Genomic DNA, 15,022 nt, shown 5'->3' with positions numbered 1-15,022 from the left:
AGGAAAGGCCAAGAATGACAATATGTTTGAGGAGTTTGAGGAGTCATTGGTGTATCAAGTCTCGCGTGACATTTCCTTTGAGCGGCCAACAGAGATGAAGGGAGGTATTTCAAAATGAGCTCTGCCATAAAGCAGTCCAGGTGGAAAAATCATTTATCTGAAAAAAAGGATCCTCGAGGAGGTAATTTACGCTAAGTAGATCTCCTACAAAATGAATGGCACAACCACATGAGATATGGCGTAGGGATAACTGCTGTTAAATAGAGTTTACCGGTACTCCCTTCAAAATGAAATAGCAGTCCATTTATTTGAACATTCATGTTGTTTTGACCTCATAACATGAAAAGAATGTAACAATTTCCAAAGCAAGGGAGTCATTTTTGTGAAATCAATCAAGATTCTGTTTGCAAGAATGTTTCAGCTAATTCTTCTTAATCTGAGCAAATGTTGACCCAACCATGGCAGCCATCTCAAACTTCACCTCATTCAAATATGTTGTAATCTATGACTAATCTTCAACACAAAAAGTGTCTAGTGTTGGGAGAAAAGTCACGATAAGATTAAAAAAAGGGTCTGTACGCCATATCAAAACACTTCACCAAGAGCAGTTTCTCATCCTACATTAAAGCAACACTTCCATAACATGATATGTTGCTGTTTTAACTCAAGGCTGTGTTTCTCTGAGGGGGAGAGTTACATTTTGCACCAGGGGCTTGTAAACAATGTTAACCACCCGCTGAAAGAAGAGAGCTGTTTATAGTCCAGCTTCACCCCTTCTCTTAGCTGTAAAACAGAAAAATCAACTACTAAAGTAGACCGTTTCAAGTCATTTAAAATGTAAAAAATAACTGTAGAAATTCTTATGTATCTACATGTATAGACTATTGACTTCAAAATGAAAGCTAGACAGTCAGGGGTATCAACAATGCCGAAAGTGATGAATAGAGGACAAATTTGGGCAAATTTTGACAGCGAGGCAATATAACCAATTTTAAGTGGGGTCCTCCGGACCTCGGTAAAGACCAAATACGAGGCAAAATGAGTTTGACACCTCTGACCTAAGGTGTTCTGGTCTGGCACTGTGGAGCCACACTCAGCACACAGAACAAGCAGGTCACATCCATACACCACATACTACATATTCATGTATGTCTATTCATGTCAACAAACTGAGTCACCTAGCATCAGAGTACAACAAGAGTTGAATTCTTTCAGAGCCAACAAATGCAACTCTGAATTCAGTAAAACAATATGTAAAAATAAAAATATATAAAACAAAACATGAGACAATATGAATAACATAAGACACAACATAGACGCTACATATAGGTGTTATAGACCCTACATAGATACTGCATAGGTGTTATAGACAGTACATACAGGGATTAGACACTACATAGCTGTTACACACTTCATATAGGTGTTATAGACCCTACATATATACTACATAGGTGTTATAGACACTACATAGGCGTTATAGACCCTACATAGGATGTGTTCTAGACCCTACATAGGTTTTCAAGACTCTACATAGACACCACAAAGGAGGTGTTATAGACACTAGAATGATGAAACATAGGACAAGATAGTGACTGACCTGAGATCAGTTGGTAGAGGCTGTAGCGGTAGAGGATATGGTCCTGCTCCTCGAACCTCTGGGGCCCCTGGCAGAGGGCCCGACACTCCACGTCAGCCCTGTAGTACTCCTGGAGGGCCTCCTCGAACAGGGAGATGGCCTCCTCATAGTTTGCATTGTCATACAGCTTCACCCCCGCTGAGAAGGACCGCTGTGTGGAGAAAAGGGGAGAGTGGAATGGGGAGAAAGGGAGGGGTGAAGGGTGGGAAGAGAGAGAGAGAGAGGGGTAGAGTGTGGGAAGAGAGAGAGAGGGGAAGAGAGAAGGTTGAGAATAGGATAGAGGGGGAGAGAGGTAGGAAGAAGAGGATTTGGGAGGACAAAGTGGGAGAGATAGAGAGGATAAGTGAGGGGAGCATTGGGGAGAAAAAGAGGAGGAAGAATTTAGTTGAGCTTGGGACAATGATAACTATACACACAGAGTTGCAGCCAAGACAGTTACTGTGAGCTACTCAATACAAGTTGCATCTGCCTGCTACATGACGAAAACATAAGAGTAAACCTGTGTAGTGTAGTCTGTATGTGGAGACAGACAGACACCACCGAGTGATACAATGAATGACAACAGTGTGTGTGAGCATTGACACAGCCCTCCACATAATGACAACAGTGTGTGTGAGCATTGACAGAGCCCTCCACATAATGACAACAGTGTGTGTGAGCATTGACAGAGCCCTCCACAGAATGACAACAGTGTGTGTGTGTATTGACACAGCCCTCCACAGAATGACAACAGTGTGTGTGTGTATTGACACAGCCCTCCACAGAATGACAACAGTGTGTGTGTGTATTGACAGAGCCCTCCACAGAATGACAACAGTGTGTGTGTGTATTGACACAGCCCTCCACAGAATGACAACAGTGTGTGTGTGTATTGACACAGCCCTCCACAGAATGACAACAGTGTGTGTGTATTGACACAGCCCTCCACAGAATGACAACAGTGTGTGTGTATTGACACAGCCCTCCACAGAATGACAACAGTGTGTGTGTATTGACACAGCCCTCCACGTAATGACAAGTGTGTGTGAGCATTGACAGAGCCCTCCACAGAATGACAACAGTGTGTGCGAGAATTGACACAGCCCTCCACAGAATGACAACAGTGTGTGTGTGTATTGACACAGCCCTCCACAGAATGACAACAGTGTGTGTGTGTATTGACAGAGCCCTCCACAGAATGACAACAGTGTGTGTGTGTATTGACAGAGCCCTCCACAGAATGACAACAGTGTGTGTGTGTATTGACACAGCCCTCGACAGAATGACAACAGTGTGTGTGTATTGACACAGCCCTCCACAGAATGACAACAGTGTGTGTGTATTGACAGAGCCCTCCACAGAATGACAACAGTGTGTGTGTGTCCAGTGTGTGTGTGTATTGACAGAGCCCTCCACAGAATGACAACAGTGTGTGTGTGTGTCCAGTGTGTGTGTATTGACAGAGCCCTCCACAGAATGACAACAGTGTGTGTGTGTGTCCAGTGTGTGTGTATTGACAGAGCCCTCCACAGAATGACAACAGTGTGTGTGTGTGTCCAGTGTGTGTGTGCATTGACAGAGCCCTCCACAATCAGACCTTTATTGGCTTCCGTACTCTCCGCAGGCAAAGGTCAATGGCCTAAACTTCTCCTCTCATTAAACTGTAGTGACCACTGTCATCCTAAAGACATGAAAATGTTTCCACAAAAGACAAAACAACCATTTAGACAAAGAATGCAGCCACATAAAGTTTAATTTAGAACGGCTAAAGAGAGAAAGAAAGCAGGAAAACAATGTTAAAAACAGCCCCCGGTTCAGCTGACGCTAACTGGCACGGACTATGTATGAATCTGTACTGTAGGCAGGATTCATACAGTATTCAATGCAATACGAAGACCTGACAACACCATCACGTTCAACTCCAAGACTGTATACCAAATTCTACTTGGCAGAAAGAGGCAAGAGGGTTTAAGAGAGAGCAACCCTGCCTGGTCCTGCCAAAGCAACGATAAGGCAAGCACTGGGTGCTCTGAGGAGCCTCTATCTGTATCAGGGCCTGTTCCAATAGCATTCAAATGCATCCTTTCTCCCTTTAGGTAATTACTGACCCATAAGTGATTGGATAAGTAAAAGCATGGTTCCTTAGCACACTATTGCCAATCCAACCATGTCAGATTAGTGATTAGTTAATCAGGGAAAACAGAATAGAAGGATGTCGTTTAAAGGTATTGGAACAAGGCCTGAATTTGTTAAATAATCCAAAAGGCATTCAGTAAATTCCATGGATCAATGACAGTCTAAAGAACACTGACACTGAGGGGAGGTTTCCCGGACATAGATTAAGCCTGGTCTTGGATTCAAAATCATTCTCAAAAGAAAAACTCAATTGAAAATACTTCAGGGTCCAGGACTAGGCTTACTCTGAGTCTGGAAAACCGAAACAAAAAAGTCCCTGTTCCACACTCTCACCTGATGTGGCCGTGCCTCTCTGTCCACAAAGTGGTCCAGGTCGGTGCCCTCCAGAGCCTTGTACTGCTCCAGGTTCTGATCCATCTCCACGCTCTCCGGGTTTGCCTGGAAATAGGTGTGGGCCGCTGCTGCTGCCTTGTCCAACTGTTTCAACTATACAGGGAGGATGGGGGAGGAGAGAGAGAGCGAGCAAGAGAGAGAAAGAGAGTGAGAGACATTAGCACAGAACACCAACTACATCAGTGTGGCCGAGGTAAGTACAGGACAATGGAGTATATTAATGACAGTGTTCACCTCAGGAAGTGGAGACACACCCTGACCCTCCTTCTCATCACCGCCCCCTTCACATGAAACACAAAGGATGGCACTGATCCCACACAAAGACGATACATGTCTAATTCACCGAGACAAGCTTTCCCAACCTCCTACACCAAGACGAGCTTTCCCAGCCTCCTACACCGAGACGAGACAAGCTTTCCCAGTCTCCTACACAGAGACGAGACAAGCTTTCCCAGTCTCCTACACCAAGACAAGCTTTCCCAGTCTCCTACACCGAGACAAGCTTTCCCAGCCTCCTACACCGAAACAGGCTTTCCCAGTCTCCTACACCAAGACGAGACAAGCTTTCCCAGCCTCCTACACCAAGACAAGCTTTCCCAGTCTCCTACACCGAGACAAGCTTTCCCAGCCTCCTACACCAAGACAAGCTTTCCCAGCCTCCTACACCGAAACAAGCTTTCCCAGGCTCCTACACCAAGACGAGACAAGCTTTCCCAGTCTCCTACACCGAAACTAGCTTTCCCAGTCTCCTACACCGAGACAAGCTTTCCCAGCCTCCTACACCAAGACAAGCTTTCCCAGCTCCTACACCAAGATAAGCTTTCCCAGCCTCCTTACACCAAGACAAGCTTTCCCAGCCTCCTACACCAAGACAAGCTTTCCCAGCCTCCTACACCAAGACAAGCTTTCCCAGCCTCCTACACCAAGACAAGCTTTCCCAGCCTCCTACACCAAGACAAGCTTTCCCAGCCTCCTACACCAAGACAAGCTTTCCCAGCCTCCTACACCAAGACAAGCTTTCCCAGCCTCCTACACCGAAACGAGCATTCCCAGTCTCCTACACCGAGACGAGACAAGCTTTCCCAGTCTCCTACACCGAAACGAGCTTTCCCAGTCTCCTGCACCGAGACGAGACAAGCTTTCCCAGCCTCCTACACCGAAACTAGCTTTCCCAGCCTCCTACACCAAGACAAGCTTTCCCAGCTCCTACACCAAGACAAGCTTTCCCAGCCTCCTTACACCAAGACAAGCTTTCCCAGCCTCCTACACCAAGACAAGCTTTCCCAGCCTCCTACACCAAGACAAGCTTTCCCAGCCTCCTACACCAAGACAAGCTTTCCCAGCCTCCTACACCAAGACAAGCTTTCCCAGCCTCCTACACCAAGACAAGCTTTCCCAGCCTCCTACACCGAAACGAGCATTCCCAGTCTCCTACACCGAGACGAGACAAGCTTTCCCAGCCTCCTACACCGAAACTAGCTTTCCCAGTCTCCTACACCGAGACGAGACAAGCTTTCCCAGCCTCCTACACCAAGACAAGCTTTCCCAGCCTCCTACACCAAGACAAGCTGTCCCAGTCTCCTACACCAAGACAAGCTTTCCCAGCCTCCTACACCAAGATAAGCTCTCCCAGCCTGCTACACCAAGACAAGCTTTCCCAGCCTCCTACACCAAGACAAGCTGTCCCAGTCTCCTACACCAAGACAAGCTTTCCCAGAATCCTACACCAAGATAAGCTTTCCCAGCCTGCTACACCAAGACAAGCTTTCCCAGCCTCCTACACCAAGACAAGCTTTCCCAGCCTCTTACACCGAGACGAGACAAGCTTTCCCAGTCTCTTACACCGAGACGAGACAAGCTTTCCCAGTCTCCTACACCGAGACGAGACAAGCTTTCCCAGCCTCCTACACCAAGACAAGCTTTCCCAGCTCCTACACCAAGACAAGCTTTCCCAGCTCCTACACCAAGACAAGCTTTCCCAGCCTCCTTACACCAAGACAAGCTTTCCCAGCCTCCTACACCAAGACAAGCTTTCCCAGCCTCGTACACCAAGACAAGCTTTCCCAGCCTCGTACACCAAGACAAGCTTTCCCAGCCTCCTACACCAAGACAAGCTTTCCCAGCCTCCTACACCAAGACAAGCTTTCCCAGCCTCCTACACCAAGACAAGCTTTCCCAGCCTCCTACACCGAAACGAGCTTTCCCAGTCTCCTACACCGAGACGAGACAAGCTTTCCCAGTCTCCTACACCGAAACAAGCTTTCCCAGTCTCCTGCACCGAGACGAGACAAGCTTTCCCAGCCTCCTACACCGAGACGAGACAAGCTTTCCCAGCCTCCTACACCGAGACGAGACAAGCTTTCCCAGCCTCCTACACCAAGACAAGCTTTCCCAGCCTCCTACACTGAGACAAGCTGTCCCAGTCTCCTACACCAAGACAAGCTTTCCCAGCCTCCTACACCAAAACAAGCTTTCCCAGTCTCCTACACCGAGACAAGCTTTCCCACTCTCCTACACCAAGACGAGACAAGCTTTCCCAGCCTCCTACACCGAAACTAGCTTTCCCAGTCTCCTACACCGAGACGAGACAAGCTTTCCCAGCCTCCTACACCAAGACAAGCTTTCCCAGCCTCCTACACTGAGACAAGCTGTCCCAGTCTCCTACACCAAGACAAGCTTTCCCAGCCTCCTACACCAAAACAAGCTTTCCCAGTCTCCTACACCGAGACAAGCTTTCCCAGCCTCCTACACCAAGACAAGCTTTCCCAGTCTCCTACACCGAAACGAGCTTTCCCAGTCTCCTACACCGGAGACAAGACAAGCTTTCCCAGTCTCCTACACCAAGACAAGCTTTCCCAGCCTCCTACACCGAGACGAGCTATCCCAGTCTCCTACACCGAAACGAGCTTTCCCAGCCTCCTACACCGAGACAAGACAAGCTATCCCAGTCTCCTACATCGAGACAAGACAAGCTTTCCCAGTCTCCTACACCGAGACAAAACAAGCTTTCCCAGCCTCCTACACCAAGACGAGACAAGCCCTAAGGGTATTGATTACTTCTACAGAAGTGGCCACTCCAATTGCCTGTAATCACCCCGAGGCAATGGCCTCAAAGTCTTTGATTATATTGATGCTGACAGTGCAGACACTGCAGCAGCTTTCGAATCAAATCAAACTTTGTCACATGCGCCGAATACAACAAGTGTAGACTTTACCGTGACATGCATACTTCCAAGCCCTTAACTAACAGTGCAGTTCAAGAGGAGTTAAGAAAATATTTACCAAATAAACTAAAGTAAAAAATTATAAAAAATAACAATAAAAAAAACAATAATGAGGCTATACACAGGGGGTACCAATACTGAGTCAGTGTGCGGGGCACAAGTTAGTTGAGGTAATTTGTACATAGGTAGGGGTAGGGGTGGGGTAGGGTAGGGGTGAAGTGACTATGCATAGACAATAAACAGCGAGTAGCAGCAGTGTGCAAAACAAATGGAGGGGGGGGGGGGGGGCATTTTATTAATTGTTCAGCAGTCTTATGGCTTGAGGGTAGAAGCTGTTAAGGAGCCTTTTGGTCCTAGACTTGGCACTCCGACACCACTTGCCGTGCGGTAGCAGAGAGAACATGAAGTAAATGTGGTGTATATCGTGCCATTCAAAGAACGGGGTCAGGTTCATGACCTGACACCTTTTCTGTACAAAAAGATAGTGTTCATTAAGATGTAGGATTGGCATGGAATCTACTGTACCCTAAGAAAGTGGCATATCATTAGCTACAGTTCAAAGAGGACCGTAAAACCAGTGCTGACTTGAGCATAAAAATACTAAATACTTATTTACAAAAGGCCTCCTGCAGCCTATCATTCATGAAGTTATCTAGTTTACAGTATGAATGCTTCTGGTTGAGCAAGAGATCATCAGGAGAGAAGAATAGTGATTTTAAAGGACACACTGTTCTTATCCACATCATGTCGGTATGGAAATCCGCCATTCATTCAGTCAACATCACCCTCATCTGAAACATGTGGGAATCAAAAATGTTGGCATATTGGCGTGAAATAATGATCCCAATCCCAAGCATTATCTTCCATTACAGACAAATGCAACTAGAATAACAACAGAAGGATGAAATGGGGCCTTCCAAGCATCTTTGACTTCTATCAGAGGCCTCCTGAACTAACCACTATCAGAGGAATGATAGGGTGTTTTAGTTAGTGACATGGATACTGTACAGGCCTCCTGAACTAACCACTATCAGAGGCCTCCTGAACTAACCACTATCAGAGGCCTGATAGGGTGTTTTAGTAATAGTGACATGGATACTGTACAGGCCTCTTGAACTAACCACTATCAGAGGCCTGATTGGGTGTTTTAGTAATAGTGACATGGATACTGTACAGGCCTCCTGAACTAACCACTATCAGAGGCCTGATAGCGTGTTTTAGTAATAGTGACATGGATACTGTACAGGCCTTGGGGCAGACAATCTAAATGAGCAGTCACACGTTAAACGAAGTACAGCTTATAAAGGCTTTATAGAGCATACATAAAGGCTTCATAATAATGACATATAGAGTATGATATATGCTTAGAGATCATTTGTGAAGCATTCATGTAGTGCTTATGAAGCCTTTATGTATGCTATATAAAGCCTTTATATAGTTGTAATTCGTTGTAAGTGGGAACAAATGAGCTCAGTAAAAGCCAGCAGCTGCCGACACAATCTCCGCTCCGAAGTGCTCTGAACTCTCACACAGGGTCCATGTTAACTAGCCGTAGAACAGCCCAATGGTGCTTTCAGTGACCTGTGTGACATTTGTTGACTACCAGCAGGTCTGTTTCGACACTGATATTTCCCCATACATGTAGTGTTATTCTAAAAGTTCTCGAAGGCAGTAGCTCTTAAATAGTTTTGGCCAAAAACCTAATGATTTTATAACGTTCCTGACAACATGCTATTTCCATTTGTTCTCCAGACAAATGGAATTAGCCAATGTTTCGTTCCTTTGAAATAGCCAAGACACACCAGTGAGGACCATAGCACCATTTGGGAAACTGTGCAAAGGCTCCATAGCTGGTGAATATAACCAGACGAACAGCATCATTCACTAACAGCACTGAGCCCTCAGCAGACAGACATGATTCATCCTGTGCTGTGAAACTTGAGGACTTAATTCTCCTGTCTTCACCAGCACCGCTGCAGTTATGAAGCACAGGTGGGCTATTGTACAAGTCTTTGTGAGAACTTCCAGATGTGTGGAACGTAAAGGCAACATTTTTTACCTTGGGACTACAGTTAAGAATAGTCTGAGACCAGGGACCAGGGACCAAAGACCCAGCTCCAAGCTTTTAACTTCACAACCAGCTCCAGACTCTCTCCTGACCAGAAAGGCTGGCTTCAGACTCTCTCCTGACCAGAAAGGCTGGCTCCAGACTCTCTCTTGACCAGAAAGGCTGGCTCCAGACTCTCTCCTGACCAGAAAGGCTGGCTTCAGGCTCTCTCTTGACCAGAAAGGCTGGCTCCAGACTCTCTCCTGACCAGAAAGGCTGGCTTCAGGCTCTCTCCTGACCAGAAAGGCTGGCTCCAGGCTCTCTCCTGACCAGAAAGGCTGGCTCCAGACTCTCTCCTGACCAGAAAGGCTGGCTCCAGACTCTCTCCTGACCAGAAAGGCTGGCTCCAGACTCTCTCCTGACCAGAAATGCTGGCTCCAGACTCTCTCCTGACCAGAAAGGCTGGCTCCAGGCTCTCTCCTGACCAGAAAGGCTGGCTCCAGACTCTCTCCTGACCAGAAAGGCTGGCTCCAGACTCTCTCCTGACCAGAAATGCTGGCTCCAGACTCTCTCCTGACCAGAAAGGCTGGCTTCAGGCTCTCTCCTGACCAGAAAGGCTGGCTCCAGGCTCTCTCCTGACCAGAAAGGCTGGCTCCAGGCTCTCTCCTGACCAGAAAGACTGGCTCTAGGCTCTCCTCTGACCAGAAAGGCTGGCTCCAGACTCTCCCCTGACCAGAAAGGCTGGCTCCAGACTCTCCCCTGACCAGAAAGGCTGGCTCCAGACTCTCTCCTGACCAGAAAGGCTGGCTCCAGACTCTCTCCTGACCAGAAAGGCTGGCTCCAGACTCTCTCCTGACCAGAAAGGCTGGCTCCAGACTCTCTCCTGACCAGAAAGGCTGGTTCCAGACTCTCTCCTGACCAGAAAGGCTGGCCGCTGAGCCCTTTTCTTGGGGCTGTGCCGATCAACAATCATCCTCTCCCCCCCCCCCCCCCTCTCCTTTTCCAAGCAGCCTCTTTTATCTCTGCCGGAGAGGAGCAGGGGAAAGAAAAACTGTGTGGACATGCTTGGTTACCTCTGAAAGGCAAAACAGTAAACTGCCGTCGACTACATTCCTGCACAGTCCACCTCTCCCTCTTACTGCCCATGCCGAGGCTAACGGCCTGTCGGCAAGACAGCTGGGGGGACGGGGGAGGCATTTTTGTGTCCCATCCAAATGCTGACCTCTCCACTTTTCCGGTAATCACAGCTAATTCCACCATAGTTTTCTGCGTCCGAGAGTAAGAGCCAAGGATAGGGCTGTGGCGTCCAGGAGAGGAGATGGGGGAGATTCAGCCACCTGGGGAGTGACTAACACCACCTACCACTCTGCTCTGCTCCTCTCCTCTCCCCCAACCCCCCCAGAGAGGGTCAGCAGGAGGAATGGGGATAAAGTCCAGCACGCCACTGCAGTACAAACACAGCTGCGTCTTAGCACTGCCAGACCGATTGTCCCGAGACATGAGAGACTAGATAGAGAAAGCGGAGGAGGAGACTGCCATCCAGCTTTGATCATGGGGAGCCACCAAACCATCACAAATCTCTGTTCACAATTCTATATCAACATCAAAACCCTTAGAGAAGGTCAAAGTGCCAAAAGTAAAGTTTTCACAACATTTGCTTAAATCTACATTGTGTGAAGTAGTTTCCTCTTGGAAAAACAGATGTTTAAAAAAAATGGCGCAATTAAATGAAAAAACAGTGAAGTAAGCGTGAAGGTTCCCTATGAAAAACTGTAACATGAGGACCTCAGGGATATCCCACTGGCAACAGATAGGACTGGAGGAGCCGTGCTGAGTGACTCATTCTCTAGTGATGGTAGATTTACAGCGAAACTCCACAGTGCTGACCTCACACATCCAGTGAGGTCGCTGGTTTATGGAGAGAGGAAAGATCTGGGAGGCTGGAGGGGCTTGGAGGAGACTTCCAGGAGTACAGTATCAAACTGTCACGTATTAAGGCATGATTCAACCACTCAGATTATTTCATTAGAAGCATGTGCACATAAATCAAACCCCCTGAAATGAGTCAAAATATCCCCTGAGTATGACAGTGCAGATTAAATGTTTAAAGATGGATTACAGCACGATAGATGAACAGTATCAAATGGTGTGTTTGGTAGCACAGGTAGTGCTGGTATATCAAAAACCTTTCCATTATCAAGAAAGGAGACTCGTTTCAAAAAGTGAAGTTGAATCAGCCATATATTCTCTTTTTTAATCTCTCTTACATGCATCGGTGGGATTTCTCCAGGGCTGTGTTGAGTTGCCGTGGTGACAGACTATTAGTAAATAGGGGAGGTTTGACCCCCTAACCAGGATGCGAGGTTGGGATGAGTGGGATGGATGAGAAAACTTACGGTTCCCACAGAATCACTATCATTCTGATACAGACGGTCTTCCAGTAGCAAGTTTCCCCAAAATAGATCAACTGCTTTCAGTTGACCTTCCCAATCCTTGTTATCAACGGTTCTTTATAAGGCTTTCCCCACAACAACATGTTCGATTTTTCCTTTCATTTCAAAAGAGAAAAAAAAAATGTATACACACGAATATGTATATCACCTGTTTAACTGCAAAGCTCCCAACCCTACCATTAACCACCAGCACTCCTTGTACAAAGGAGCACCTGTATTGGGGGAAATAACTAGTGCCCTCACTCTGCCCTCCCAGCTAAACACTAACCTGTGTTAGGGACCACACACACACCGAATGTTGATCGACCGTTCGTTTGGCGCTGCGTTTTAGGGACCACCTGCTGGTGGACGTCTGACTGCTGACATTTTCGCATTGCACTTGGTTTGCAAATCACAGCCCGCTCTCTGTTCAGAGATGCTAGTGCTCTAGAAACCCTTCTACTCACTCTGAGTAAAAACCTCTTGATGTGGGATAGGTGAGAAACTCAAGTCAAATGTGCATGTCTCTCTCCCCAGGAGCCACCCACTTTAAATATGTAAATAGTGCTGTAGCCAGGCCGCTGTCACGGCAAGCACATACTGTATCCCTCCCTCTCAAATGATCGGGGAGACAAGCACGTACTGTATCCCTCCCTCTCAAATGATCGGGAGACAAGCACGTACTGTATCCCTCCCTCAAATGATCGGGAGACAAGCACGTACTGTATCCCTCCCTCTCAAATGATCGGGAGACAAGCACGTACTGTATCCCTCCCTCTCAAATGATCGGGAGACAAGCACGTACTGTATCCCTCCCTCTCAAATGATCAGGAGACAAGCACGTACTATATCCCTCCCTCTCAAATGATCGGGAGACAAGCACGTACTGTATCCCTCCCTCAAATGATCGGGAGACAAGCACGTACTGTATCCCTCCCTCTCAAATGATCGGGAGACAAGCACGTACTGTATCCCTCCCTCTCAAATTATCAGGAGACAAGCACGTACTGTATCCCTCCCTCTCAAATGATCGGGAGACAAGCACGTACTGTATCCCTCCCTCTCAAATGATCGGGAGACGAGCACGTACTGTATCCCTCCCTCTCAAATGATCGGGAGACAAGCACGTACTGTATCCCTCCCTCTCAAATGATCGGGAGACAAGCACGTACTGTATCCCTCCCTCTCAAATGATCAGGAGACAAGCACATACTGTATCCCTCCCTCAAATGATCAGGAGACAAGCACATACTGTATCCCTCCCTCAAATGATCAGGAGATAAGCACGTACTGTATCCCTCCCTCAAATGATCGGGAGACAAGCACGTACTGTATCCCTCCCTCTCAAATGATCAGGAGACAAGCACGTACTGTATCCCTCCCTCTCAAATGATCAGGAGACAAGCACATACTGTATCCCTCCCTCAAATGATCAGGAGATAAGCACGTACTGTATCCCTCCCTCAAATGATCAGGAGACAAGCACATACTGTATCCCTCCCTCAAATGATCAGGAGATAAGCACGTACTGTATTCCTCCCTCAAATGATCGGGAGACAAGCACGTACTGTATCCCTCACTCTCAAATGATCAGGAGACAAGCACGTACTGTATCCCTCCCTCTCAAATGATCAGGAGACAAGCACGTACTGTATCCCTCCCTCTCAAATGATCGGGAGACAAGCACGTACTGTATCCCTCCCTCAAATGATCGGGAGACAAGCACGTACTGTATCCCTCCCTCTCAAATGATCGGGAGACAAGCACGTACTGTATCCCTCCCTCTCAAATGATCAGGAGACAAGCACATACTGTATCCCTCCCTCTAAAATGATCGGGAGACAAGCATGGGCGTCAAGAGTCAGTAGCAGTCACCAACCAGGCAACCAGCATCTACTGCCTTCCCACAAACTGGGAAGAACTGGGGAAATCTGGCAGCCAATGGCCTGCACACAAAGGAAAAACCTCTTTACGTAAGCTGCTTTCTGGAAACACACAATGCACATACCTGCACCTTGATGGACATAGCTGTCATGGAGATGAACTGCATTGAGAAAAAGTGAAATTCACAGATATGCCAGAGATAGCTTGAATGTGTTGAAACCTGCTCCATTGTAGTGGGGGGTGGGTAGATTTAGAGGCATTATGCCAAAACTCCACAGTACCACACTGTGTACGCTACAGTATATCTGAAGTCAGGACACAGAAATGGAAACAAGCAGATATGTCAATACTCCCTAGCCTCATCCAGGCCTATTACTGAGTGAGCCTTCTCTTGGGACCTGTAGAACAACAACACCCTAACTACACTCTAATAGGATTGAGTGCATGTAGCGTTTGAGGTGTCAAATGTATGCCAGTGGTTATTACATGTATAAACATTCTTCACCACTAAAACACCCGGCATAGCCTGCTAATCCTTCACTGGCAGAAGTTTTACCTTCGCTAAAAAGGTTCACCGATTAGAGAAGTACAGTACAGTGAGCTCCTTAGCCCTGGTCATTTGAGGGGTGAGTCAGAGACCGAGGAGGAATATTGGGATAGATCGAGCAAGGAGTGGTTTGCGAAAGTTGAGGAGAGTGATGGGAGAGAGCTGTTGATTTGGCTGGAGAGGCAAGACAGTCGCCCTGAGGAGCATGTTAACCGTCCGATGCCACCTGTGCCAGCTCTCCGCACTCGATTTGAGGAGAGTGTCAGTGTTCCAGTACAATGTGTGCCGGTTCTACGCACCGCGTCTCCAGTGCGCCTCCACAGCCCAGTATGTCCTGTGCCAGCTCCACGCAGCAGGCCTCCTGTGCTTCTCCCCAGCCCATCCTGTGCCCGCTCCACGCACCCGGCCTCCAGTGCACCTCCCCAGCCCGGTACGTCCTGTGCCAGCTCGACGCACCAGGCCTCCGGCGACGGTCTGCAGTCCGGAGCCTCCAGCGACAGATCCCGGCCCGGAGCCTCCGGCGACGATCCATGGCCCGGAGCCTCCGGCGACGATCCACGGTCCGGCTCCTCCGGCGACGATCCACGGTCCGGAGCTTCCAGCGACGATCCCCGCACCAGAGTTCCACCGAAGCGGGCGGATCCTCGAGCGGAGCCGGGTCTACGTCCCGCACCGGAGTCGCCACCGAGGTTAGATGCCCACCCGGACCCTCCCCTATAGTCAGGTCTTGCGGGCCAGAGTCTG

The 15,022-nt window shown here is 48.0% G+C and overlaps 1 protein-coding gene across 2 annotated transcripts in view; it reads right to left on the bottom strand.

Annotated features, from left to right (window-relative positions):
* The window catches only part of LOC110534688 (prolyl 3-hydroxylase 2), a 99,459-nt gene that overhangs the window by 29,130 nt on the left and 55,307 nt on the right, over nucleotides 1-15,022 (bottom strand). For both annotated transcript variants that reach the window (XM_021619656.3, XM_090243039.1), the window contains exons 2-3: nucleotides 4,085-4,237; nucleotides 1,598-1,787 (exon numbers count right to left, since the gene is read on the bottom strand). In XM_021619656.3, coding sequence (XP_021475331.1) covers nucleotides 1,598-1,787; nucleotides 4,085-4,237 — 343 coding nt within the window. The remainder of the gene's footprint in view (nucleotides 1-1,597; nucleotides 1,788-4,084; nucleotides 4,238-15,022) is intronic.

The sequence above is a fragment of the Oncorhynchus mykiss genome, chromosome 1 (assembly GCF_057628025.1).
Source record: "Oncorhynchus mykiss isolate SJ-2025 chromosome 1, ASM5762802v1, whole genome shotgun sequence".
Lineage (NCBI taxonomy): Eukaryota > Metazoa > Chordata > Actinopteri > Salmoniformes > Salmonidae > Oncorhynchus > Oncorhynchus mykiss.
Note: the sequence above shows the minus strand (reverse complement) of the source record. Positions and strands in the feature narration are given on the sequence as shown.